This window comes from Myodes glareolus, chromosome 14, assembly GCF_982192425.1.
Source record: "Myodes glareolus chromosome 14, mMyoGla1.1, whole genome shotgun sequence".
Lineage (NCBI taxonomy): Eukaryota > Metazoa > Chordata > Mammalia > Rodentia > Cricetidae > Myodes > Myodes glareolus.
In genome coordinates, this window is record NC_142039.1 from 61,270,762 (window position 1) to 61,296,663 (window position 25,902).

The 25,902-nt window shown below is 45.0% G+C and overlaps 1 protein-coding gene across 1 annotated transcript in view; it reads left to right on the forward strand.

Annotated features, from left to right (window-relative positions):
- The window catches only part of LOC125387867 (protein Jumonji), a 39,497-nt gene that overhangs the window by 1,145 nt on the left and 12,450 nt on the right, over positions 1–25,902 (forward strand). The window contains exons 2-5 of the mRNA XM_087896547.1: positions 7,897–8,132; positions 17,190–18,207; positions 20,931–21,433; positions 23,597–23,689. Of these exons, the coding sequence (XP_087752673.1) occupies positions 7,897–8,132; positions 17,190–18,207; positions 20,931–21,433; positions 23,597–23,689 (1,850 nt within the window). The remainder of the gene's footprint in view (positions 1–7,896; positions 8,133–17,189; positions 18,208–20,930; positions 21,434–23,596; positions 23,690–25,902) is intronic.

Below are 25,902 nucleotides of genomic sequence, written 5' to 3' on the forward strand. Positions count from 1 at the left end.
TGAAATGTTGAGTTAGATGATCTCCATGTCCTGGGAGTCCTGGGATCTTTGTTCACCTTCAGTGCGCATGTGCACATGCTTCCATAAGTCTCTTCTAGGAAGATGCTAGGGGAGATCTTTACTGTGTGCCAGGTGATGCCTCCGGTTGTGGTTTTTTTGTTTGTTTGTTTGTTTTTTTGTTTTGTTTTGTTTTTTTTTTAATTGTGGTAAGTAAGCTACTTTTTACACTTTTCTAGTTCTCTTACCTGATTGGTATTCAGCTCTCTTTTTGTATGCTACAGTGCTGAGACAAGTCAGTAAAGTCAGAAAAATCTGTGTCCTCTCTTGACAGGTCACCCCATTGTGATGCAGGGAGATAAGTACATAGTGTAGTAAACAAACTTTTCGGAACCCTTTAGCTTTTACTGCATTGTTTTTAAATGCCTAGTGCCCAAACGGGCAGTGCTTCTTCCTGATTGGCTTTGTTTTTGTTGAAATACACTGGGAGACTATCTCCCATGGCTGCTTGGTGGCAGGGCACTTGATCCCTTAGAAACTGGCAGGAAAGAAGAACCTCGTTGTGACCACATTTTGCATCATTTTCTTGAGCTGAGTGTATCAGCGTTTTTAGATTAAGAACCTGAACACAACCGGGTGGCGGTGGTGGCACATGCATTTAATCCTAGCACTTGGGTGGCAGAGGCAGGTGGATCTCTGAGTTCTGAGCTGGTTCCAGCACAGGTGCTAAAGCTACAAAGAAGCCCTGTCTCGAAAAACGAAAATAAAAACAAGCCTGAACACTAAGATTCTGGGAGATTTAAGTGTCTCTTGATAGAAGCTTATTTCTGAAAACATGACACAGGTCTCTTTTTTTTTTTCACAAGCCACGCCATCCTAATTGAAAGGGACTTACTGATTAAAATACACAATCTGGAACGAGTTGGACAGCATTACAGTTTAACCTTGGGTTGCAACTCAGTGGTGACGATAACAAATAGTGAGTCCAGGGACGTCTGTTTCAGCAGTGCATCTCTGAACATTCTCCCACATTCAGAGCATCAAATGGTGCCTGCAGTAGAGCCTTTGAAATAAGACAACACAGTAAAACTGCTGACCATGTTACATAAACTTGTATTATACAAGTTTATATTTGGAACTTTTTTAGATATAAAAAAAGTGTTTTAATTGTTTTGCCCTTTTTGTTTCATCACTAGTAGGTAAGTGGACTAGTTGAAGATTTATTGAGTTTGGAAGGATTAGCAGGCTTTTGTGACCTTCAGAATAACTTAGTGGAAGTTCATTAGTTTAACTACTCTAATAGTGTTTGTTTTGTTTTCTATTTCCTTTAAAAGAAATTAGGAGGGACCTGAAAGATTTTTTTTATTCCTTTTTATGCACATCTTTTTTTTTTTCTGGAGAGGGATATTTCTCAGGAGTCTTTTTAAACAACATGCCATTGGAATCCAATCTGGAATTATTTTAATTGCTTTTGGGTTCCCACTGGGCGCATGTTCTATGATGGCCATAAAATAATCATTTGCGTAAGTTTCCTGCATTCATGTGTTGTCATTACATTCGAGCACTCATGAGCTCCCTCCATCTGAAGTGGTGGAGGGGGTTTCCAGGAACAGAGTCAGGGTCTTTCCTGAATATTGTTTCAGTTGAAAATGGTCATAGGAAATCCTCTAGATCTTTCTAGCCAGTGGCAGTCACACCTTTCCTATTGAGGCAAGGGACTATCCTCCCGCACTGACCCCCCTACCACCATCAAAAGAAAAGAAAAGGGGATTGTAAGGCTGGAGCTTATCTTAGAGGATCAGCAATGCTTCTAGAGTTACGAAGTTCATCTCCCTGGCACCCTAGAATATTCAAGTCTCTATTTGTTAACAGGCCGCTTGGCATAGTATAATGTTTTAGAAGCCAAGCCACTTCTGAAGCTGTTCCGTAGACGTCTCTGTGGTATACATTTAATTTTCTTCAAAGAGATGCCCCCACCTAGCCTGTCTCTTGAAGTTTTCCTGGTTGTATTTGCCACATTAGCCATTGTCATTAACTCTTTGTGTAATTGAAAAAAATACCTGAATGCCTAGATTTGCTTGGAGAATTCTAGAAAGTTCATGTGCCTCAAATGCTCGGTATATGCTGAGGGTTATCTGAGAATCAACTGTTTCTACTGAGTGCTGACATTTTCCACCTCCCCACAGCTGCTTTGTGAGCTGTCTCCATGGTAGCTCTCCTCGAAGTCCTGCCACTAGTCCCAGTTTCTTCTCCTTGTCTAAAGTTCGTGTTCCTCTGGTCCATTCAGCATCTTTAAAAAGTGCACACCGCAGGCCAGCTGGACAGAGTCCCACAGGTTTAGTGGAACTTTTGCACTTAACAGTGACTGTCATAGTGTCCTGAGCAGGGTCCATAGTGATCACAAGCTGTACCTGGGCTAGGTTTCTGCCTTCTGCTGCTACACCAGCTTCTCCAGTTCATCTGGGCAAGTTTCTAGATGAAACCAAATACATTCACATACATTGGATCCAGAAATTGGCCTTGAGTTATGAATAGCTGAAGTTGTTCTAGTCCACAGTAGCCTGACACAAGAAATCTGTCTTTGATTGCTGCTGCCACCAGTCTTCTCGGCCCTGGTCCAACCCAGTCCCAAACAAATAAGACAGTGATCAGTACCTAATTACCTAATTAAGGCATGTATGTATGCATGCATGCATGTATGTGTGTATATGTATAGTTCAGGGCTTTGAGGCTGACCCTACTTGGATCTGGTGCTGGGATCTTTATTGTAGAATACTCCTTCCTGCACTCCTGGACATGCCTGAGCCAAAGTTTGGTCCCTAGAGCCAGTGGAATGAATTATGGACTTGGCGTTCCTTGTACAAAGTTATCACTGTAGTATAACAGTTTGGACTTTCTATGAGCTTCCAAGCTGAGGCTGACCTTGGACTCCTGGTTCTCTTTGCACATCTCCGTCATAATAATGACTTAGGTTTTTGCCAAACTGCATTTTCAAACTTTTCGCACTGTACGTTTGTATTTTTATTCTGAAGTTGGTGATTTCCCTTGACCATTATACTTTATATAATGGGCCTTGTTAACAGAGTATACCCACATTTCAGGGACTTTTCTAGTATGTTGTGATTGTTTATTCAAGTTCAAAGGTAGCCAGAATTCTTACCATTTACTGTAGATGTGATTTCCCTTTTGGATGCAGAGTTCCACAGGCTCCTTAAACTGCAAAATTGCTGATCATCTATTCTGTACAATTTAATGCTCCACCCCTGTGTGAATAATCCATGTTTGCTCTTTTCTTGAGTGAAGTATGGGAATCCATTTGTCTAGCAATTTTTGCCCATGGTCCTTCTGGAATGTTGTAGATATTAGTTACCTAGGGCTTATAATGTTATCAGTGTTCTGTTTGTGGTGAAGAGAATCAGGTAACCATTTTTCAGGGCCAAACCATTTATCTTGATTTATGCTCTTTTCGTTGTCCTGACACATTATCATAAAGTTATTAGCAGCCATTAAAGCTTAGTATCCTGAGTTACTGATTACATTGGTAACAAATATATTTAAATGGTGATATGGCCAAGTCTGTGTTATTTCATATCAGTGCTCATCATGTATTTCCATTTTTAGATCTTTGACAGTGGCAAACAAACTGTGACTTTAGAGAATAGACTTAAGAAATTCCATGCTTTAATTCATGTACATAAGCCTAATTACTTAATGCCTGTCATCTAAACAATTAAGAGGCTTGTTGCAAATTGCTGGCCAGAGCTGCATAGCATACCCTTATCTGCTGTGTGAGGAAGGATAATCCAAAGCAAACTATCCGCACACATTTTTTCTCCTCTTACAGTAATTATTATCTGAGTGAGACAGAATTCCAGTCTGGTTTTGCAGACACAGCCAATCTATCGAACTTGATTAAGATGCTTGAGCTAGTTACTCAGAGAGTGTTGAAGGTACTAACTGGTGAGTTTGGCTTGGTGATGGTTCTCAGAATGCATGAAGGAACTTGAAGTGTCCTTCCTACTCTTCCTGCTTTAAGCCATGATGCTCTACTGAGTTACCAAGTTGTTTTGGCCTAGGTTAAATCAGGGTAGAGTACCCACACGCTACAGTAAAATCCTCCTGAAATGTTGGCACCAGTTAGCAGACATCCCATTGTCTTCAGACAATAGAAGTTCTATGAAGTTGAACTGGCTCCAGGGAAGCCAGCCTTTGTACAGTAACAAGGCTTTAATGCCAGCCAGTTGATGGAGCCTATGCCTTGTTCAAGTCAGGAATGCTTGTAATAACATGAAGCTTATATTTAAATGCCTAGCTTGCTATCAGAAACTTAAGATTTTTCCTTTCTATAGTGCATTCTTCTTAATTTTTATCCTACAACAATTCCTTCTTCTCCCTCAGCCCTGTTCTGGAGGGTGGTATTAGACAGTGTTCTTGTTAGTTTGACTGTTGTGTCTCTTCAGCCTTGAAGCTCTTTATTGCTTGCCTGGTGCTTTTCTACAAGCAGAGCAAGTTTTTGGAATAGCGCCTCTGGGTTCCCGACTTGTCTAAAGACAGGGAGTATTCTCAAAATGTGGAAGAACTTCTATCAAATGCAGGGACTTCTTCCTTTATTACTGCATTTACCCAGTAACTCCTTGCTCTTGGCATTTGTCCTGTTTATTAGGAGTAATTAAGCAAGACAGGGTGTGAAACCAGGTTGCTGGCTTGGTCAGCTCTCTTTAAAATGAATTGATTTTTGTCAAATGTGCCCTTTTGCCATTGTAACAAGAGCTTTCATAAAGATCACCCATGTTATATTTGCATAGTGTCCTTCTCTGAAGAACACACAACACATTGTATATTTGATGCAAAATACTTGAGCAAGTCTTGGAAGACAGATGAGGGGCCACTGGTGTATCCTTTAGCGAATCGGGCAAAGAAGTGTTGTTCAGCCAGAGTATGTGAGGGTTTTAGGCATTCCTTCATAGGTTTGACTTAAGCCTGCCCACATCTCAATGTGTGCACAAGAGCTCATGGACAGCATCATTCATGTTGGACTCTTGGGAGCTTTAAATGTGAATTTTTCCATGGAAATGTAGCTTTCCACCTCACATAATTGCAGTAAAAGACATTACTAAAGAAACTTCTCTGGCCTGTGTCTTTTTCACTCCTAGTTGGAAGGAAATCTTTCCCTTTCAAGAATGAGGTGATCTTCAATGAAAATATCAGGCTTAGGATTTACAGATTTTGTTTATTATGGTGTGAAAACACTTGCCCATAGAGCATTTAACTTTCAGAGTAAGTGTATACAAATCAATATATCAGTCTCTGTTCATTATGTAAAGCTATTTGTATCTGAGGACAATACAGGTTCCTAATATGGCTCGCTGTGATGGATGCTTAAAGAAGCTAGTCCAATTATTTCTTTTAATTGGGGACGGTTTGTAGTGAGCTTCTATGCATTGATGCCTTTCTGTCTCATGCTCACAGAATGGGAAGTGGTTTTTTTTTTAAACCTCTCTTTTCCTTCTCTTTCTTTCTTGAAAATCTTACAAATTAAGACAAAAGATAATTACTTGGAGGAATAAAACTGGCAGGTTCCCACGACACTTAAAATTAATGAGCTGTCGAGCACAAAATATACCTTGTCCTTGCCTTTATCGGCTTTTCCCAACCATTCCCTCCCCTTTTCTCCCCATTTAACACACGACGTGACTTTTTGGGTATGTTTGCCATTGGGGTATATTGCTCTATAAAATCGCAGGATCATTACAGCCAGATTCATTTGAAAAGCATCTTTTGTTTGCAAATCACAGTTTGTTTCATTTCTCTTTCCTAGGACATCTTATTAGAATATTCCTTAGCAGGCACGCTGCTGCAGTTTGCAGAGCAGCGGGTTTGTTCAACTGCATTGGCCTCCCTCACTACCCACTGCAGCCAGTATTGCACAGCCCGGCTCTGGTTCCAGATCTTTGCTTCCCAGTGTTTGGATTAGTAGTTGAAAGTCCTCCAAGTCCATTCCTTTGGAACCAGAGGGTTGTACCTCTTTCCTTTTCAAATACAAGCAGTGGTGATGAGGACCTTCCTTTTTTTGGTCAGGAAGAAATAGTTTCTGTCCACAGCTTAGAACTGTTTGCTGGCATGATTCTTTTGCAAAGGACTGTATGCTGCTTGCCAGTTAACCCATTTTCCCCCGGATTGTCACTGTATTATTAGATAAGCACTCCTGTCCCTTTGTGTTTACATGAGAATATGAATTCTTGGACAGGTGACAAGCTAGCCAGCAGCAAGGCTAGGGGCAAATTGAGTAACATCAGGGCACAAATGGTGGTTGTGCTAAGCTTTGTCTAGATCCTGTGGAAGGAAAGCTTAGATCTTGTAGGGTGGGTGGCTGTGTTTTCTGAGGTTTTGTGAGGGACTGGTGAAGGAAAACTGGCTGCTCTCTGTTTAGCTCCTTGCTCAGGTCTTTACACTACCTGAGATACCCTCTAGCGGGGCAAGTCTGTTACAGTGACCTTTTAAATTACAGAACAAAAGACACCCTAGGTCCACAATTGGAATTTGTGGGTGACAGAGGAAGGCAGATCTCTGTGAGCTCAAGACCAGCGTGGTCTACATAGTGATTTCCAAGCCACCTAGACCTTTACAATGAAACCCTACCTTTAAAAAATAAATAAAAATCCTATCGGCACATTGGTGAGGATGTCAGACCGTCAGCTTACAACAAAGCAAGGAAATCTTTAGATTCCAAGGGCCAGCTGATAACATTATTAGCTTTTGGAGTTCAGGAAGCAGATTCATGATTCTAAAGATTTTACCAGATAACTGAAAGCATATTAGGTCACATATTTCTATGTCCTAAATGTCTACTAAGAGGATAGATAAATAATAACTTAATCAAGAAATTCTAAGCAGGAAACAGTCCAAAGAGTCTTTAACATCGTTGTGGCTTATTCAGGGATATAGTTGCTGGTTCTGGATTTAGTAAGGAATAGGGTTGGCTTACAGCTCCAGCTCACCTGGAGATCATAGAAGCAACTGTGACTGCGTGCCTTACCCATCCAGTTGCTCAGCAGGCTCTAAGTTATGGGTGTCTTTAAATTTCATTCAGTGCTTCTCGTTACCTTCAGGTGGTCTTGGACTGTGACTACATACAGATGGTCCCTGACATTAGTGACTTCACATACCTTAATTGATTTTTTTTTTTATTATAAAGCAAGTTGTATTAAGTAGTAAATGAACTTTGAATATTGATTTGGGTGATGTATACTATCCAGTCTTGTCTGGGGTACTAGGAGTGATGATGAGAGCCTAGACCCTGCCAGCACCTCCGCACTAAAGGGCTGCTAGCTGTGAAGGTCAATTGCAGCCAGTACACTGTCTTCCTAATAATAACATTCTGCTTACGTGGGGCTTCACACAGCACAGTCCCCTTGTAACCTGAGGAAATTTAGTATTACTTTTTCAAGTACAACCGTTACTTTTATTATAACATTGATAGTCTCTGAATACATTTTTCTATAGTGTTTAGTTTTTAACTATTAACTATTTTTAACTGTGTAACTATTTTTGTTTATTTGAGACAGTCAAACTCTGTAGGTCAGGCTGGCCCAGATCTCACTGTGTAGCTCAGAGAGGTCTTGAAGTTATTAGGGTAGTTCTGCATTGACTTCCTGAGTGTTAGGATTTTAGGTACAAGCTACTATGACTAATCACAGCATTAGCGAGATTCTTTTTAATGGATTAAAAAAAAAGTGTTTTAAGCTACAGGAATTCTTTCTTAAGATTTATCTAAAGCATTTTTAATCAGCTTCATCTCCTTTCAGATTCTTTTTGGGTGCTGCCCATTTCACTGGAGAATTTTTGAATAGTTATCCACTCAAGACAATAACTTCATTTTCCCCTCTCTCCCTTTTCTAGTCTTCAATGGCTCCAACAGGTCAACACGGGAGAAAGAACCCGCTCAAAAACACAAAAGCAAGGAGGCCACTCCCGGGAAGGAGAAGCACATCGACCACAGGGCAGACAGCCGAAGGGAGCAGGCTTCAGTGGCCCAGCCCTCAGCCACCCCCTCTGCAGGCCCCTTGGCCAAGGGGCTTCCTGCCAACCACCAACCTCCCCCTCTGCATCGGTCGGCTCAGGACTTACGGAAACAGGTAACCCTCAATGTGAGGAGCTTTCTGGTGTGCCAGCTAATGCTCAGTTTGCTCACCAAAGCGAAGTCAGGATAAAGAAACTAGAGAAGTAAGGCTCGCCACACTCGTGGGACAGGGATAGTTTCTCTTTACCAAGTGCGGCTCTTAACCTTACCAAGATCCAGGTGGGACTTCCTTTCCCTCCTGGATCTAACCCTAACCCTATCCGGATGCCTTTTGCTCCCACAGTAAGATTGAGCTTACATAGTAGGATATTAGAGTTCATGGGGAGTGGAGAAATGTAGCATGTGTTCTTAATGTTCCTTTTGCTGAAGTGCTCCACTAGGTACAAATGGGGGAAGCACCCAGTGTCTTTCTCATTTAGCTGCAGAGGCATGAGTTGGGTGTTAAAATAAACCTAGAAATGGTACAGGCTTGTCTGGGATGATTGTGGTCTGTTTTCTTGTTTGCTTTTGTTTTTCAGTTTTTTACAAGGTTTATATTTAGTAATTATTGGTGTTTGTATGCTTGTGTGCAGCAGAGCTTTCCTGTGGAGGTGAGAGGATGACATTTGGTAGTTGGGTCTCTCCTTCCATCATCTGTGTCCTAGAGATAAAACTTCACTCATCAGACTTGGTTGCCCGAACCTTTACCTGTTGAACCATCTCACCCGCTCTCTTGTTCTCGGCCAGGACTTGCAGCGGAGTGTCTTGAGCAGGCAGGCATGCGGGCACACTGCTGAACCACTTACATTGGATGAGATACACTTGGCTGTGAAGGTTCCGTATTGAGACAAGCATTGTAGTTATGTGCTGCTCTCTCTCCTGAATAACAAGATTGTCTTGGGTAACTCTTAAGACCTGCATCTTGGGCCACTGCTGCTCTGTGGACATTTCCTATCCATATTTTCTCAATAGCTCTGGGAGGCAGTGAGTATAGTCATACAGGCAGATCCATCGGGGCACAGAAGAAGGACTGGGCTAGCTATTCTAAAACAGATAACAAACCATTGGCCCCTCATGCATCTAACCGTGGCAGGGTTGATGAGTCCTAGGGGACCACAGACTATTGATGGTTTGGCTTCCCTTTCCTAGTAATCTTGGCAGAATTGCAATTTCCCCAGGACTCTGATTTCTAAAGATGGGTTCATAGCAGGGTAGTGAGGGAACAGGAGAGATTTCTTTACTGGCTGTATCCCAAAATGTGGTGTTAGTAAGTAGTTCATAGTATATGTCCCTGAATGTGAATGAGTATATTCATTTATAGAGCTGTATAGGCTTATACAAGTAAGTGCGCATACACACACACACACACACACACACACACACACACACACACACAGTATTTTGTCTTGATCTTTACTTTTCAAGCATTTAGGATTTTGCTTGAGGTGGTGGCCACTTTACGTTTCTGTTTTATAGAGACCCCATTCTTCTAAGTCAGTGGTTCTCAACCCTCTTTGGGGTCATATATCAGATATCGTCCACATCAGATAGTGACAAAATTACAGTTATGAAATAAAATCAAAGAATTTCATGATTGGGGGAATTCCATATTATGAGGAATCACCGTTCTAAGTCTTTTGAAGCCTCATGGGAGAAGCAAGTAATTTTACCATGATGTCAGTAGTGATTCTGGTTTATGAAACAAAGACATCATCTTTCCCCAGAGATGGCAACTGAGAATGATTATGGAGTTGCTCTGTCAGTAACTGGGGCTGCCTCCCAAACACTGGGTCCTGATATTTGCATTCTTTAAGGCACACAGCACAAGGTGGGTCCCCTGCTCTAGTTTATGTCAGTGGTTCACCAGCTACAGCCCACTCGGACTACTGGTTTGACAGGAGCTAGAGCTGAGCTCAGTTCCCAATGTTTCTGCTTGTGGTACAGAATGGAAAAAGGATGTAGAGATACAGAGACAAACAGACTGAATCCTATGTATTTCCTGGAAGAGGCTCGAGTTTTATGCATTTTCTAAACATCCAGGTACCCATATCCAATTGTACCTATTCAGGTTGAACTGTATTTAGTCGCGATTAGACGGGGATTGACCATAGTCGAAACAGCTATGCTTTCTTATCAAGTAGGCACGTAATGGGTTATTTTCTAGTCTGGTTTTGGTGAAATTTTTTATAGTAATACATAAAGCAGGTGATCTTTTTAAAACTTAATTTTATTTTATGTGAATTTGTATTTTGCGTGCATATGAGTCTGTGTGAGGGTGTCGGATCCCATGGAACTAGAGGTACAGCCAGTTGTGAATTGCCCTGTGGCTGCTGGTAATTGAACCCAGGTCATCTGGAAGAGTAGCCAGTATTCTTAACTACTGACCTGTCTCTTCAGCCACAGGTCTTATTGAGAATAGTTAGTTGTTGACTTAGTCGTGTTTGAGCTGCATCTCCTGATTATTTACTTTTGTCCCAGAGATTCATGAGGGTGACACTTAATCAAGGGATACATGGCTTACATTTACCCAGGATCATTTCTGCTCATCTCAGTTATAGCTCTTCTTCAGCCCTCCATAACACAACAATAATTAGTCTGGGTGAGTGAGAAGTTTGGAGGGGGGCTGGGTTGTCTTTGCCCACTGGTCCATGGTGGGTGCATATTACCTGATCCCATCTAGAATGTCGATGGGAGGCTGTCTTAGTTCATGTTCTGTTGCGGGAACGGTAGACACCATGTATTTCTTCTTTTTTTTTTTTTGAAAGTAATTTTATTAAATTATAAAGAGTTTCCATTTACGCCCCTCCTCCCAACGCCCTCCCACTCCCCCCTCCCTCTTCTCCTCCCTCTTTGTCCCCAAGGGCAGTCAGGGTCTCCTGCCCTGTGGGAAGTCCAAGTTCCTCCCCCCTATTTCTTCTTTTATTAAAGAAAACATTTAATTGGGGCTTACTTACAGCTTCAGTTTAGGCCATCATCATCATGGTAGGGAGCATGATGGCAGCCAGGTATTTGCTGCTGGGGACTTAACTGAGAGCCACACCCTGTTTTAGGTAGATGGCATTTGGGCCTGGCATGGGCTTTTGATGTTTCACAGCCCACCCCCACTGTCAAACTCACTCTAACAAAGTCACATTTCCTAATCCTCAACCTGCTACCAACTGGGGAACAAGCATTCAAACGTGTATGGGGCCATTTTCAGTCAAACCACCACAGGGCCCACAATAGAGTGAGCTGCTGGGACTGAGTGCTGCCAGCCTTGGTTTCTCTTCTTGGGGAGTCTTTCCTACGTCCAGAATCAGTCAGAGGCCTTTAAGTTCTGATTTTGTTGTGATCCTGATCACCACTGTGCCCTTGATGTTATCTTTGCCTTCCTGGTGCTTAGTGGGTGATCATCCAATCTTGTTAATTGAATGCTCTGAAAATGAGGTCAATAAAAGTGAAAAATCCTTTTTTAATTGATATATATGATTATACTCAAATGCCTGAAGGATACTCCGACCTTTAACTTTAGATTTGACTGTAGGAAATTTCTGTGGGTGGACTGATTTTCATGGGGTGTTGCTGGCAGCAGCTTTGCTCTGCTTGCTCTGACAGGCCCTGGGACAGACAGACCCTGTTCTTCTCACAGTAAAGCACTCTTCTTGGACTAAGGAGTAATGGTAGATGGTGCAGTCCTTGGGCTTCAAGGCCCTGGATCCTGACATTTACCATACATGAACACACACAACACTTTTGCATTTCTTTGTCTTGGTATGCAGGGTCTGTGGCCAGCACTCCACTCCAATCTCATCCCAGGCCTCTGGATCTGGTGGACTGCGTTGTAGATGTTTGACATTTGTTATTCTGAAATAAGGCCTCCAGTTAAACACAGTAACAGATGCCAGCTGTTGTCGGATTGTCAAAAGATGGGGCTATCAGGAGAGAGATTATTTCCTTTTATTTTGAGATAGGGTCTTACTGTATATGTCTTTGAATGTGTGACAGGCCTCCTGCCTCAGCCCCCTGAATACTGGCTTCTCAGAAAGTGTTTAGAAATACTAGCTTTCCAAGAGAGTCAATGAAGTTCCTAGTTGAATGTGGCCAGTAGTCTGGAATATGAATTACTGGCATTCACCACATATGTCTTACTCTTTACGCTGAGGTTAATCTGTAATACTGAGAAGGATGTTACAGGTCTTCATGGGCAGCCAGCAGTCACTCTTGGAAGGATATATGACATGCTTGGCCAGAAGACACCTCTTGTGTAAGTATAGAGAGAGGAAATGACCTCGTCCCATAAGATCCACAGAGGCCAAAGGATAAAAAAAAAAATGTGAATTTAGGAAAACAAAATTGGGAATAAGTTCTACAGAATGAAATCTGAGTATCTTAGGTTTTCTATTGCTGTGAAGAGACACCATGACTATGACAACTCTTAAAAGGGTTACATTTAACTGGGCTGAGCTTACAATTGGCATAGTGGGAATCATAGTGGCACACAGGCAGACTTGGTGCTAGAGAGGTAGATCCTCAAGGAGCAGGAAGAGCGAGGAAGCCATGGGCCTGGCTTAAACTTCTAAAACCTCAAAGCCCATTCCCCATGATACACTTTTTCCTACAAGGCCACATGTCCAATAATGCCACCCCTTGAGTCTTTGGGGTAATTCCATTCAATCTATGTGTGGGATGCTGTAAGGAAGTTTTGCCCTGCTTCTCCTGAGTCTGTGTGCTCCATTTTTAGCTTTCTGTTTCCATGTTGCCTCTGTGGTAGATGCCTCTGTGATCACTATGAGAACCTGGGTCTTCCTTACCCTTTGACTATGTCTCCTCTGTCTGAAGTAGTTCTGAGGTTTTGTTCTTTTTAATCATCTCCACTTAATCTGTGCTCCTGGTCAAGCTCACTGGCTCCCTCTCGTGGGGAATGAGTTTGGCAGAAATGACCCTGGGTGAATGAAGACTCTTAATTAAATCTTGGATCACTTATCCCCAAACATATATTTTCTGTTCTGCCTTGTAGGTACAAGTCCTTCCTGTTCATCAAAGCTTATTAAATCACTGGGGGTGGGTAGGGTTCCTATCACTAAAAAAGTCTAGACAAAAAACTCTAACGAAAAAAACCAAACAAGGAGGAATAGTTGAACTCTTTGAGTTTTTAAATTGTGTGTGTGTGGGGGGGGCTAAACAACCTTTTGCAAATTCTTTCTGGCTGTCTCTGTGGTCTCTGGAGCTGCAGGTAACAGGTGGGTGACTGTGGGCCCAGAACAATTCACAAACCCATTTCCTGCAGAGCTGGTTTGCGGGTGGCACTGCATTCTTAGAATCTCCACTAGAACCGAAGTGTAGAGAACTGTTCTGCTGTTTTATTTTTTATGTTGTGCCTTGGAGGGTCCTGCTGCAGCACTGCTGTGATACCTTCCAGTAAATAAGGCATTCCCTTATCCGCACCGCCTTAGGACAGCACAGCTGCGACTCACGGTTTCCCTTGCTGATGTCATTTCAATGACTAACATTGTCTTTTGTTCTGAAAGTCAAGTTTGCAGTAGATCTGTGGGTGGTAGAACATCACTGGTGTTACAGCTTCTCATTTCCCTGCGGTTTTGATTGTTTTTGAGGCGCTGACTTCTGAGCAATGAGCATGCACTGTGAAGGAGGTGTCGCTGTGTTAAGCCTTTCCAGTAGAAGAGGCCATCTCAACTTGTCAGTTTCTGTGTATTCCTCAGCAAGTTTGTGAGATGGCTTGGTTTCTGGCTTAGCTTGCCAGCTGTGTTGTGGCCACCACTGGAAAGCTTTGTATGAGGGGCAGGGTTATAGTTAAGGACTGCTGTTTTAGTTTATTTCTTCATCCATTAGAACTAATTGTTCTGGCTCAAGGAGACAGACCTGCCGTAGTCTTTTCTGGACATGAAAGCATTATATTTGCAGGGACACTTAATCTGAGAAAGCAAGTGAAATAGATTTGCATCAGTTAAGTGGTCGACAGTAATATTGGCAACAGTCTAGCGTTTCATCCCCCAGCAGTGTGGTGTTGTGTCATGGAAGACAGTGATAGGGAATTGCAAGACACTGAGTTTCTATAAATAATTTGGCAAGGAGCCAGGTGTCCCTAGACGTCAAAGCGTTGGTCCCAAGAATCTTCATCTTTGTCTGATATGGGCCACAGAGAACCTCAGTTTCATGCCATGCCCTCTGACAGGGTTGGGGAAAGGCTGGGTTAAAGAACTTGTGGCGATACTGCACCATCTAGGTCTTCTGAATATGGATTCTTTCAGCGTCCTCATGGATGCCATGTATGGCCGGTGGCTGTGAACTTCTATTAATCATCACAAGTATTCACTTTGTTCTCAGGAATTTTCAGGGTTTCCAAGCTAGAGAAACACTGACCCGATGCCAGTATATATCTGAGGCTGGGCTTTTGACAGAAAGCCTTCATCTTCAGGAGGAGACTAGCTTTATTGTATTGCTTGTGTAAGGGTGAGACAGGCTGGTGCCCCCAATAATGCAGGGGCAGAGAAGCCTGTTTAGCATGTATTCCTCTACCATCTCCAGCGCATATGGCACCATTCCAGACACCTGCTTGCCTACTGTCTGTGTCTAGCTGACTGTCTCGGTGTCCTTTATGTTGGAGATACAGATTAACTAAATCCACTTACTAATTATCTTAATGTTTTTCATATGGATGTTTAATCAATAGATTCATTAGATAAAACTAAGGTGAACTAAATAAAGGTATTTCCATACCTCTTCCTTCAAGTTAGTAGAACCTTGTTCTTGATCTCATCCCTTGCTTTGTGTGTATGTGTGTGTGTATGAGAGAGAGAGAGAGAGAGAGTCTGTCTGTGTGTGTGTTACTGTGTGTATACCAGAGAATAAACCCAAGCTGCCTCAGGAGCTGTCCACCTCGTTATTTGAGACAGTCTTCCATCGAATCTAGGCTCATGATTTCTCTAGGCTGACTGACCAGCAAGTCCCAGGGATATGCCTATCTCTGCCTCCCCTAAATGGGGACTAAATTGTGTGTTGCCGTGCTTAGCTGTTTTCATGCACACTAGAGAATTGATCTTATTGTTTCATGCCTACATGGTAAGCATTTGTCAACTGAACAAATTAGGTGAATTGGCACCTAATTCATTGGTGTCCCACTTCACCCCTCGTCTAAACACTTAACCAGTTTCCCACTTTATTCTACATCTCTCTCTGTCATACCTTTTAGTAGGGTGACTAGTTGGCTACTGTCCAGGATGTGCTGGTGGTGCATACCTTTAATCCCAGCACTCTTGGCTAGTGATTTCTAGTCCTGCGGTGGCTATACAGTAAGACCAAAATCCTACAGTTAATTCTGAAGTCAGCCAGATTTCTGCCTTTCTAGAGAGTATGTGCTGTCGCCAAAAGCTGGGGGAGCTCCATGAGCAAGTATGGGTAGGCTCACAAGCCAAGTCACACCAAGCATTTCGTTTCAGATCATTTCCGGCATTCATACCATAGAGGGGACCCCCCCCCCCTCCACACACACACCCAAAAACCTTGTTCAACAGGTTTTCAAAGTGTGGTTCATAGATGGCAAACAAAGATCTGGTTGGAGTTCCAGAATCATAGGCCTCATATCTTAAACCCATGGAGGGGGCTTTCAAGACCTTTTTGGGGGATGGGGCAGTAATCTATTTGGGCAGATTCTGAACCTTTCATTTCCTTTGCTGGGTTGGATGCCCATCAACCTCTATTTTCTTCATCCCACTGACTTGTCACCCAGATCTTTTGTGGTGAGAGCAGGTTACTCATGATCCAGCCCCATGGTGGCACTTTTAGCTACCATGATTATGCCTCACCAACACACCAGGCTCCCTAGCTCAGCATTTTTCTGGTATGAAGTCTGTGGTTTTTGTAATTGTGTGAGTTTTAGGTTCTTTTGGAGGAGGTGGCAGCGGCTCTAACACCCCCCTTCCTCCCAGTTCTTTTGAAATTCGTGTTGCAGATGAAAAGAGACACCCATGAGACTAAATGTCATGCCAAACCCACAGCTTTGCTGATTAGTGTAAAGTCACCTACTCTGTAACTGATGAGTCCAGGAGCTCAGTGTTCTTGTTTATAGGTCTGCAGACGTCTGGGAGGTTGTCAGACCTTACTCTTCCATTCTGTGTGAGTGAGTCGTCCTTTTGTTTCACAGATTTTTCCTTGGTTTCTGAGGCTGGCATATGAATGGCCAATATAGGATGGGCATGGCTGCCTCTATTTACCCAGTTAGCCGAAACTTACATGGGACTTGCAAGGGGCAAGAAAATAGGGACCACATGTGCACAAGGGGGTTAGGCTTATTTTTGCTTCATAAAAGAAGCTGAAATGTCAGCCTGGAGAGATGGCTCAGCAGTTAAGAGTACTGACCACTCTTCTAGAGGTCCTGAGTTCAATTCCCAGCAACCACATGGTGGCTCACAACCATTTGTAATGAGATCTGTTATCCTTTTCTGGTCTGCAGGCACACATGCAGGCAGAACACTATATATGTGATAAATAAGTAAATCTAAAAAACAGGAGACAAGGAGTTGATCTGTAACTTTCAAGGACAATGAGTGTGAGCTGGCAAACCTATGGGCTTGACCTGTGACTTGGAGTAGGGCACTTGGGTGCAGTGGCTGTTTTCCTTCTCTAGTATCTTTTTTTAAACATCATAGCTGGGTTTTCTATTTGCGCATTGATGGCACAGTTTCATGACTCACACAGAGGTTAGCAGGCAGCTGTGTTTGCAACTGGAATGTATCCTTGAAAACTATTTTATATGTTTTTAAAAACTATTGCTCACTTGTCTCAAATGAACAGAACCTTGCTGTTATAGATTCTTAGAAACTTGGCATAGGTAATTAAAAGGTCCGCATATGGGGTGTTCATTATGGAGCCCAAGATTCTCTGAAAAAACCATTCAAAGAAATATTAGTATGCAGACACATGTAGAAAATGCAGAGGCCGGCCTGCACAGTCTGGGGTAAGATCTAAGTGTGTTGTAAAGATGTCATGCTAGTATCACAGACTAAGGCTTGATGGCTCTTTTGCCTTATTTATCTGATCTCCCAAGTCTGTCACCAGCATCTATAGTAGTCCTTTCTCACTATTTCTTCCTGGGTACTAATTCTTTCTCTTACCCCCGATTCTGCCGCCTCCACAGGTGTCTAAGGTAAATGGAGTCACTCGGATGTCATCTCTGGGTGCAGGTACAACCAGTGCCAAAAAGATCCGAGAAGTCAGACCTTCACCATCCAAAACTGTGAAGTACACTGCCACAGTGACCAAGGGGACTGTCACATACACCAAAGCCAAGAGAGAACTGGTCAAGGAAACCAAACCCACCCACCACAAGCCCAGTTCAGCTGTCAACCACACAATCTCAGGGAAAACTGAAAGTAGCAATGCAAAAACCCGCAAACAGGTGCTATCCCTCGGGGGGGCGTCCACGTCCACCGGGCCTGCTGCCAGTGGCCTCAAGGCCAGCAGCAGGTTGAACCCAAAGTCATGCACTAAGGAGGTGGGGGGGCGGCAGCTGAGGGAGGGACTGCGGAATTCCAAGAGGAGACTGGAAGAGGCACAGCAGGTGGACAAGCCGCAGTCGCCCCCCAAGAAGATGAAAGGGGCAGCAGGCACTGCTGAAGCCCCTGGCAAAAAGGCCTCAGCGGCTTCAGCAGAGAAGTCTCTGCTAAATGGACACGTGAAGAAGGAAGTGCCCGAGCGAAGTTTGGAAAGGAATAGGCCGAAGCGGGCCACGGCTGGCAAACAAGCACATGGGAAGGCAGAGGGCACCCCCTGTGAACATCGTTCTACCTCGCAACCCGAGTCCTCGCACAAGCCGCATGATCCGCAGGGCAAGCCAGAGAAGGGGGTCGGCAGGTCTGGGTGGGCAGCGATGGACGAGATCCCTGTCCTCAGGCCCTCCGCCAAGGAGTTCCACGACCCTCTCATCTACATTGAGTCAGTGCGCGCTCAGGTGGAGAAGTACGGGATGTGTCGTGTGATTCCTCCTCCAGACTGGCGGCCAGAGTGCAAACTCAACGATGAGATGCGCTTTGTCACGCAGATCCAACATATCCATAAGCTGGGCCGACGCTGGGGCCCCAACGTACAGCGGCTAGCCTGCATAAAGAAGCACCTCAGATCTCAGGGCATCACCATGGATGAACTCCCCCTCATAGGTAAGGTATGGGGTGGAGTGGCTCCTCTCTCAGCTTTGCCATGGTCCCTAGCATGGGGCAGATGGATCTCCTAGATGCTTGTGGGAAGAAGTTTGGAATTGGAGGCCATAGACTGGGGGGTTTGTCATGGTGCTACATCCAAGCCCCCTGCTGGACTGTCTTACTGCTGGAGGTGATCAGTGTCCAGGAATGGACTGAGGATTTCAGGCTGTTCAAATAAAGTACCATGGACTGGTGGCTTCAAAAGCAGAAATTATTTTCTAATTCTATGTGTCGCAGGACTGATTTCTGCTAAAGCTTCTTCCCGGGGCTCTAGTGGGCAGCTGTACCTGTGTCCTGTCAGTGCCTTTCCCCTCTGTCTGATGCCAGTGTGGTGGGGCACCTCCTGCCTAGGTGACCTTGTTTTAACTTAGTGGTTATTTTATAGAGTCCTTCACAACACCATTACATTTGGGGTTTCAGGGTTTGTCCGTCACTATGCCAACTTGGATGTCCTCATAACTGTACGTTCAGCCCTTCCGTAAACTCCTACCATTTTTCATCCTTCTTGTCCTCGTTTGTCCTTCCTTTTTCTCTCTCTTTTCTCCCCACCTTTCTTCAATTTCTTTGAGCAAAATGGACCTTATCCGAACATAAAGGGATCAGATTCCATTTCTTTTCAAGGGCTGGTGTGGTTCTGGCTAGTAGTGGGCAATGTGAACTGCTGTTGTAGGTGCCCGGACTGGAAAACTGAATGCCTTTCCTGTAGGCATGGCTCCTTTTGCCTGCTTCTGTCACCCCTTGTGACTCCTCTTTCCCCAGATGGATTTCTCCAGTGAAGTCCAAGTGACTTGTACTAGGGGCCAGTGCCTCAAGGCAGATAGCAGCAGCACTGTCGACTATTCTTCCCGTAAGCTCCAACTCTTGTGAAACAGTGTCTGTGGTTCGGAGGTCTGGAATGGCTCCCCTAAGGTCACCCCACGGCCAAGAGTGAGGATCAGCAGATAGAGATTTCATAGTTCTCTCCTCAGGAGGCTGCGACTGAACATGCCTGATAAGGATCCCCTGAATGTGCTGCCAGAGATGGCATGGCTGGCTTTGGGTAGAGCTCATAGACAGAGAGGGGTGTGCACTCCCTCGCCCCCACACCAAACCTTTAGGTAACCCAGAGGCAAGTGGGCCAGAATTCAGCCTTAGCGAGACCTGAAGGTAGGTAGGGGCCATTCTAACTCCCTGTCAGTGCACAGTAGTTTTGTGTTCGGGGACAGCTGAGACAGCAAGTACTGTTGCCATGACAGCCCAGACACTTTGTTGCATACTTTTCTTTTCTCCATAATCCTGATTGCCGAGCTAGTAGCATAAGCCGTGATTCATTCCACCCTCAGTTATGTTCATCTCATTTGCTATTACTTAGTCCATGTCCAATAGCGGCATCATATGCTGGGCTTCCATTGGGCAGGATCAGGAAATGCTTAGTTTCTCAGACTTTCCAGTGAGTACATGTACCTTTTGGTGGCAATGTCTCCTGGGAGCCTCTCTTCCCAGAGGGCATTTAGTAAGTGAAGCCTTGGTGGCACAGGTCACTCAGTGACCCTATAACCATGGAATGACGGGTGATGTATAGGCCTGGCAAGAGTCCTGTAAGCGACTTAGCAAGCATTGCATATCATTTAAGTGTTAACTGGAAGTCAGGAGACAGAAACCTCGTTTATGTCACTGTAGTATTGTGAGTTCATAAAGCACTGCTGACCGCCATGCTGAGTCTGAGGGCAGTTTCCTTAGGAGTTTCCTGACTTTTGCTTCCAACCAAATCAATCCAGGTGTTTCCCTGTATTGCAATAAATGTATCCAGGCTACATTACTGATGGGAGAGTTCAGGCACTCAGTCCCTAGCCCAGTGGACAGGGAACCCAACCCCCAATCCCCCCACCTCCCCACTGTGGCTCACATAGCTGGCCCTGTTACTGTGTCACCTCAAGCCATACTTCTTTTAATTTTGCTGTCAGTGCAGCCCTGCTTTTGAAGACGGAGGGATTTCTTGGTTTTTATTTTGTTCCACTGCCGTGTTGTTGATAGTAGTCCTCTTTCCCGTGAGGCAGCTTCCCACTTTCCGCCCAGGTGCTTAGAGTGTGGTCTGTATTTTAATCCATGAGATGGATGTGTTGTTTCGTTAGCTTCATTTTTGATTTGTGTGTCTTACAGAGGTAGGCAAGTGTTGTACCACTGAGCTAGACCGCCCAGCCAATGTTTGAGTTTTGATAGACATTTCCACTCTCATCTTCTGAGCTAAGCAGCCTCTGTGGCCTGTGTTGGATGAGAGAATAAGCCCCGTTGTGAGTGAGCGGTAGGCTTTGGAAAGAGACGGCAGCAGTTTCCCACAGCAGAGGTGTTCTAAGCCTCAGCCCTGCCCGCCGTCACCACAGCACTGCTCTGGTCCCTCCGCCCTCTAGTCCCTGCTAAGTCCACAGCCTGGGCACCGATGCAGTGATCCTCCGTTATGCATGGCTACCTCTTCCCCTCCTCTATTCAGTTCCTCAGATACCGTTCCTGGCTCCCTTCCTGAGATGATGGCCTCTCAGTTTGCTTTGTCTCCTAGTGCTCAGTAATGCTCATAGCTGTACATTAGCTGGTTATTGCTCTAACCTGGAGCCTAGTGGGAGCCTCAGGTTTTGGGGGTGGGGAGATTGGTCCTTTATGTCCTTCTTAACCATTTCCTCTTTTGCACCCCACCCATCACTGCCCAGGAGGCTGTGAGCTCGACCTGGCCTGCTTTTTCCGGTTGATTAATGAGATGGGCGGCATGCAGCAAGTGACTGACCTCAAAAAATGGAACAAACTAGCAGACATGCTGCGCATTCCCAAGACTGCCCAGGACCGGCTGGCCAAGCTGCAGGAAGCCTACTGCCAGTACCTGCTCTCCTATGATTCCTTGTCCCCCGAGGAACACCGACGGCTGGAGAAGGAGGTGCTGATGGAGAAGGAAATCCTAGAGAAGCGCAAAGGGCCATTAGAGGGGCACACAGAGAACGACCACCACAAGTTCCACTCCCTGCCCCGCTTTGAACCCAAAAATGGGCTCATCCATGGTGTTACACCCAGGAATGGCTTCCGTAGCAAGCTCAAGGAGGTGGGCCAGGCCCCTCTCAAGACAGGCCGGCGGCGATTGTTCGCTCAGGAAAAAGAAGTGGTCAAAGAGGAGGAAGAGGACAAAGGTGTCCTCAATGACTTCCACAAGTGCATCTATAAGGTAAGAGGCTCTGTGGTTCCATAGCCTGCAGCTGGGCAGGAATAATGTGTCCCGTGCCCTGGTGGAGCCGGAGGAGGCTGCCTGTCCCTCTGGGGTGAATGCTAGGGCACTGCCTTTGTCTGTTTTGAGTGCTATGACTTAGTATCACAGAGGAGAAAATAATAAATGGAAAGTTGCTGGCTTTGGTTCTGGAGGATCAGCTGTTTCTCATTAAGGTGCAGCATTGGGTGAGTGTTATAGTATTTGACAACCTCGTGGAAGCACACAGGCAGTGCTTTGCCTGCTTCCGTGGTACTGTCACAGGGTAATTTCACCGCACACTGTAGAAGGACATACATTCATATTCTTGGGATAGCTGATCCCACCAACAGAATTCTGTCTTGTACACCAATAATAGACAGTTGGACGTGCCTGGGGAGGCTGAGCAGTTAAGTAGCCAAGGATTCAGGTTTGAGGCTTGGCATCATAAGATGTGGGTGAGTAGTTTGCCTCGGGGGCTTTTCTGACTTCCCTTAAATGATGTGTGTCTTACTTGTGTTTGCATATCTCTCAGGGGCACAAAGATGAGGTCCTTCTGTTGGTCCCGTGACTCTGCTTCTGGCCTGGCCTCTGATGGCACTGCTTTTCCCAGAGCTGCTTAGGCTGGGCTGTGAGCTCTGAGAATGCTCCTCCTTATTTTATGTTGCAAAAAGACTTGTAGTTCCAGCCCAGTGTTAGGTATTGATGGAGAGAGCTGGAACAGATAAATCTAGACTGAATCTCACCACTAACAACAGTGCAGAAAAGAGGCAGGAGAGAGATTGGGAAGTGGAATTACTTTCGATCATTGGGCAAAAGTCCCCCAAGTCACCCTGCTTCTAGCTGAAAACATAGTTTACAGTCTAGCATCTGCTCCCCAAGACTTGGGGCCCCCTTCTATTGACCTGTTGGGGGGAAGGGCAGGTGGGAAAGGCACCCCAGGGCCAGCTTGTAGATGCTGTGTGAATATTCCTTCCAGTAGAAACCTCTGACAGACTTCCTCTGCTATCCCTTATCCCTTATCTGGATTCCCTGAGGGAAGAATTCTTGGTTGGCTTTTCTACTAGGTAGTCAGCACCTTTCCTGGTTGTCTGCCAGGTTCCTATGGCCATGCCATTTCCGGCTCCAGCCTGCGCTTCTGTAATGATTGCCTCCATAAACTGTAGGGCCTCTTAGAGGAGTTTTACTTGCCCTGGATTCTACTTGCCCCCCCCCTTTTTTTTTTATTTGAGGCTCAGCCTGACAGCAGACCTCAGCTGCTACCTAGCCTAGCTTAGAACTTAGAAATTTTTGGACTTTCAGGCTGCTATTAGACTCAGAAAGGGTTTAGTCTTCATCTACGTGAATTGCTACCTGAGAACACCTACTTACAGTCCTCTCCACTGTGCTTCTGAGATTGCTTTTGTGAAAATGGAAAAATGAACCTGGTACTGAATGCTCCTTTGTTTGTTTGGTCTGTATCTTAAATGACTGGGAAGCTGTCCTCATTAATTAAATCTACTCATCAAATCCTGTGATCCTAGACCAGCACCTTCTGAACTGAGGTGTTCCCCAGTCCTTTGATAGCTGTTCAAACCAGTGCTGTGAGAGTGTGTCAGACCCAAGGACGTTTTTCTTGTTGTTTTTACAAACCTGCATTGTCAAAGTTATTTTTTAGATGTAATTGGAAAAACCTGATGTGCTTGGCCACAGTTGTATACAGTTTCTCAGCACCCTGGGGCACTGCTGGCAGCACCGGCATGTCCACCACCCTTGCCTACTGTGTCTGCCTGCAATACTTAGTGTAAAATTAGATTTTCCTTGTACTTGGGCTTTTATTTTGTAAGAAGAGAAAGTTGGGAAAGCTTTTCAAGTTGTAAGGAACGTCACTTTCTCAACCTGAGAACTTTATCCAGAGCCCTGCCTTGCTGGAGAGTAAGCCCACATTCTACAGTCTCCATGTATACTGCTAGTTAGTGTTCTAGAGGCAGAGTGTGCTGGGATCGCACACTTATGGGGATGCTGTCACCTACTGAGAACAGTGTGGCTTGTCACCATGGTGAAATCATTGGTCAAATACCTGTGACAACCACATTTATGTCTTGATATAAAGCCAAGGCTCAACTCTGTCATAGGCTGTACTCTTTGCTGTTTTCTTTGTTTCAGGGAAGATCTGTTTCTCTAACAACTTTTTATCGAACAGCAAGGAACATCATGAACATGTGCTTCAGCAAGGAGCCTGCACCAGCAGAGATCGAGGTGAGCTGGTCCACTCCATACACTCTCCCGCAACCCTAGAAGGAGCCCTCAGGATTGGTGTAGCGTGAAAGGGCACAGAGGCTGGGGTTGTCCTGTGTGTGCTGGGGTAGCCAGACATTTTCTTTTGAAAATGAAGACTGAGTCCATTGCAGACTGAGATTCCATGGTCCCTGCTGGAGGGGTCTGAGGGGCGTGTCTGGGTTCCCATCTCTGGTCCAGCTAGCAGTTTTCGTCCTCAGTAAGCTCCTCTCCCCAACCCTCCCTGTGTGTTCTGGAGGAGAATGTGTGGAATTCCCTAAAGTCATGGTGTGCTTTTCTCCTCGCCCGTTCTTCATGTAATGGGATTGGCAGGTTGCCATTTTTGTGCCATTGCCAGCTCTCTCCTTGGAGTTAGTGCAGTGCTGGAAATACAGTGAGCTCTTGTGTGCCCAATTAGTGGCTGTTAAGTGAGGGGTGCTGCAGGATGCAGCCAGCCCTGTTTGTTTACATTCCCTGGCCATAGCCCAGTAGAGTCCCTAGGCTCCTACAGCTGCTGACATAGGAACCCAGCCGTAGTTGGTTTGTAAAGGGAGAGAAGCCAGTTCATTCAGATCCCTGACTCAGAGCAGTCGTAGCAGGGAAGAGAAGAGTGTTGAGGGGTGCAATTTCTCCTGATGGACTCTGATCTCAGGGCTTTGGAAAATTCTATTTACTGATCATACTCTTCCCATTCCAGCTGTGTGACTTGGGGTTTGAGATCCACTCTCAGTCCCATGCTCAGCTCTGCATAGGATGGCCATTACATTGGGCTGGTCCGACACCCATGTGGCCGTTACAGTTGCTTCTCGATGCCTCATGACACTGTCAGACACGCCCGATGAGAGGACTTAGCCTTGGCATCTCCAGGAGCTGCTGCTGCTGATTATTGTCCATAGCTAATTTTACAGGCTTCTGTGTAGGAATTCTTTTTCCTTAGAAAGACTACATTTTTCGTTAGTCATTACCTGAATATTTAGAAGCAAAAGTGAAGGTTTTCAGAAACTCAGATTTCAGTTTGTACCTGACTGGTGCCTTGAACTATGTCTTATGGAAACGGCAGGGCCTTTTCCTCTGTTGGTGGCCAGGGACTTGATTTGGCAATTGCTTATGTGGAATGTGTCCTTGTGTCTCTACTTGAGTTTGGTGGCTGTTGGTCTGCCTCAGCTCTAATCAGTCTCTGAGTCACAGGCTGTTTTTTGTGGGCAAGGGGCCATTCAGGAATGGATTGCACTGCTTTATGGTTTGTAGGCATTTTGCCTTCTAGAAAGGCCCCTCTTGTGAGGAGGCCTTTGTAGCGTGAGTGCATGCGCGTGCGCGTGCTCGCTCGTGCATGCACTCACGCTACAAAGATGAGAGAACAGTTTTGGAGTAAGTACTCTCCTTTCACCTTTATGGTTTTCAGGTCTTTGGCATCCATACCATGTTTCCAACTTCCAGAGGATGCTAACTTAGTTGCAGCAGAGTGCTGATCAGTTTGGAGAGAGTGGCAGGGAGGAATTGTGCGGTGTGCTAGGCCGGTGCTCTGCTTATTTTTTATTTTTCAGGTGGGAACATAGGAAGTCTTTAAGGCCCCCTCCCCCACACAGTATTCTCACTACTTTCTAATTTCATTCCCACAAAAAGATTTTCTTGCCTAACATGGCTTTCGCCCGTTTTAACTGTTTTAAGATTTATGCGTGTTTGTCTGTGGGGTTGTGCTTGCCATAGCACGTGTGGATGAGAGAGGCCAACTGTAGGTGATACCTTCTACCTTGTTTGACACAAGGTCTCTGCTCACTGATGTGTATGCCAGGCCAGGTGCCCTGTGAGCACCTTACTTGATTGATGTATTCATTGCCCTAAGTGTGCTGGTATCATATGGACACTGCTGCATCCAGTTTTCCTTAGGCTTTGGGAATCCACAATTCCTTTCACTCAAACACTTGTGTGACAGGCGTTTAAGTATACATTTCTATGCGGGTCACATCAGTGATTACTGTCCCAAATCATAATTCAGTTCTCTGAGCCCCTTACAGACTAACCGTGCCCTCTGCCTGGCAGCCCCTGGTCTGCTTTCTGACTCTAGTACCTGCTGCCCAGACTGATCCCATGGCCCTGAGTGTGCTGGCCTCAAGCTTTAGCCATTGCATCAGGGTTTCTATCCATTAAAGGCAGGCGTGCGTAAACCACATTCAGTTTCTCCACTCACTCACAGT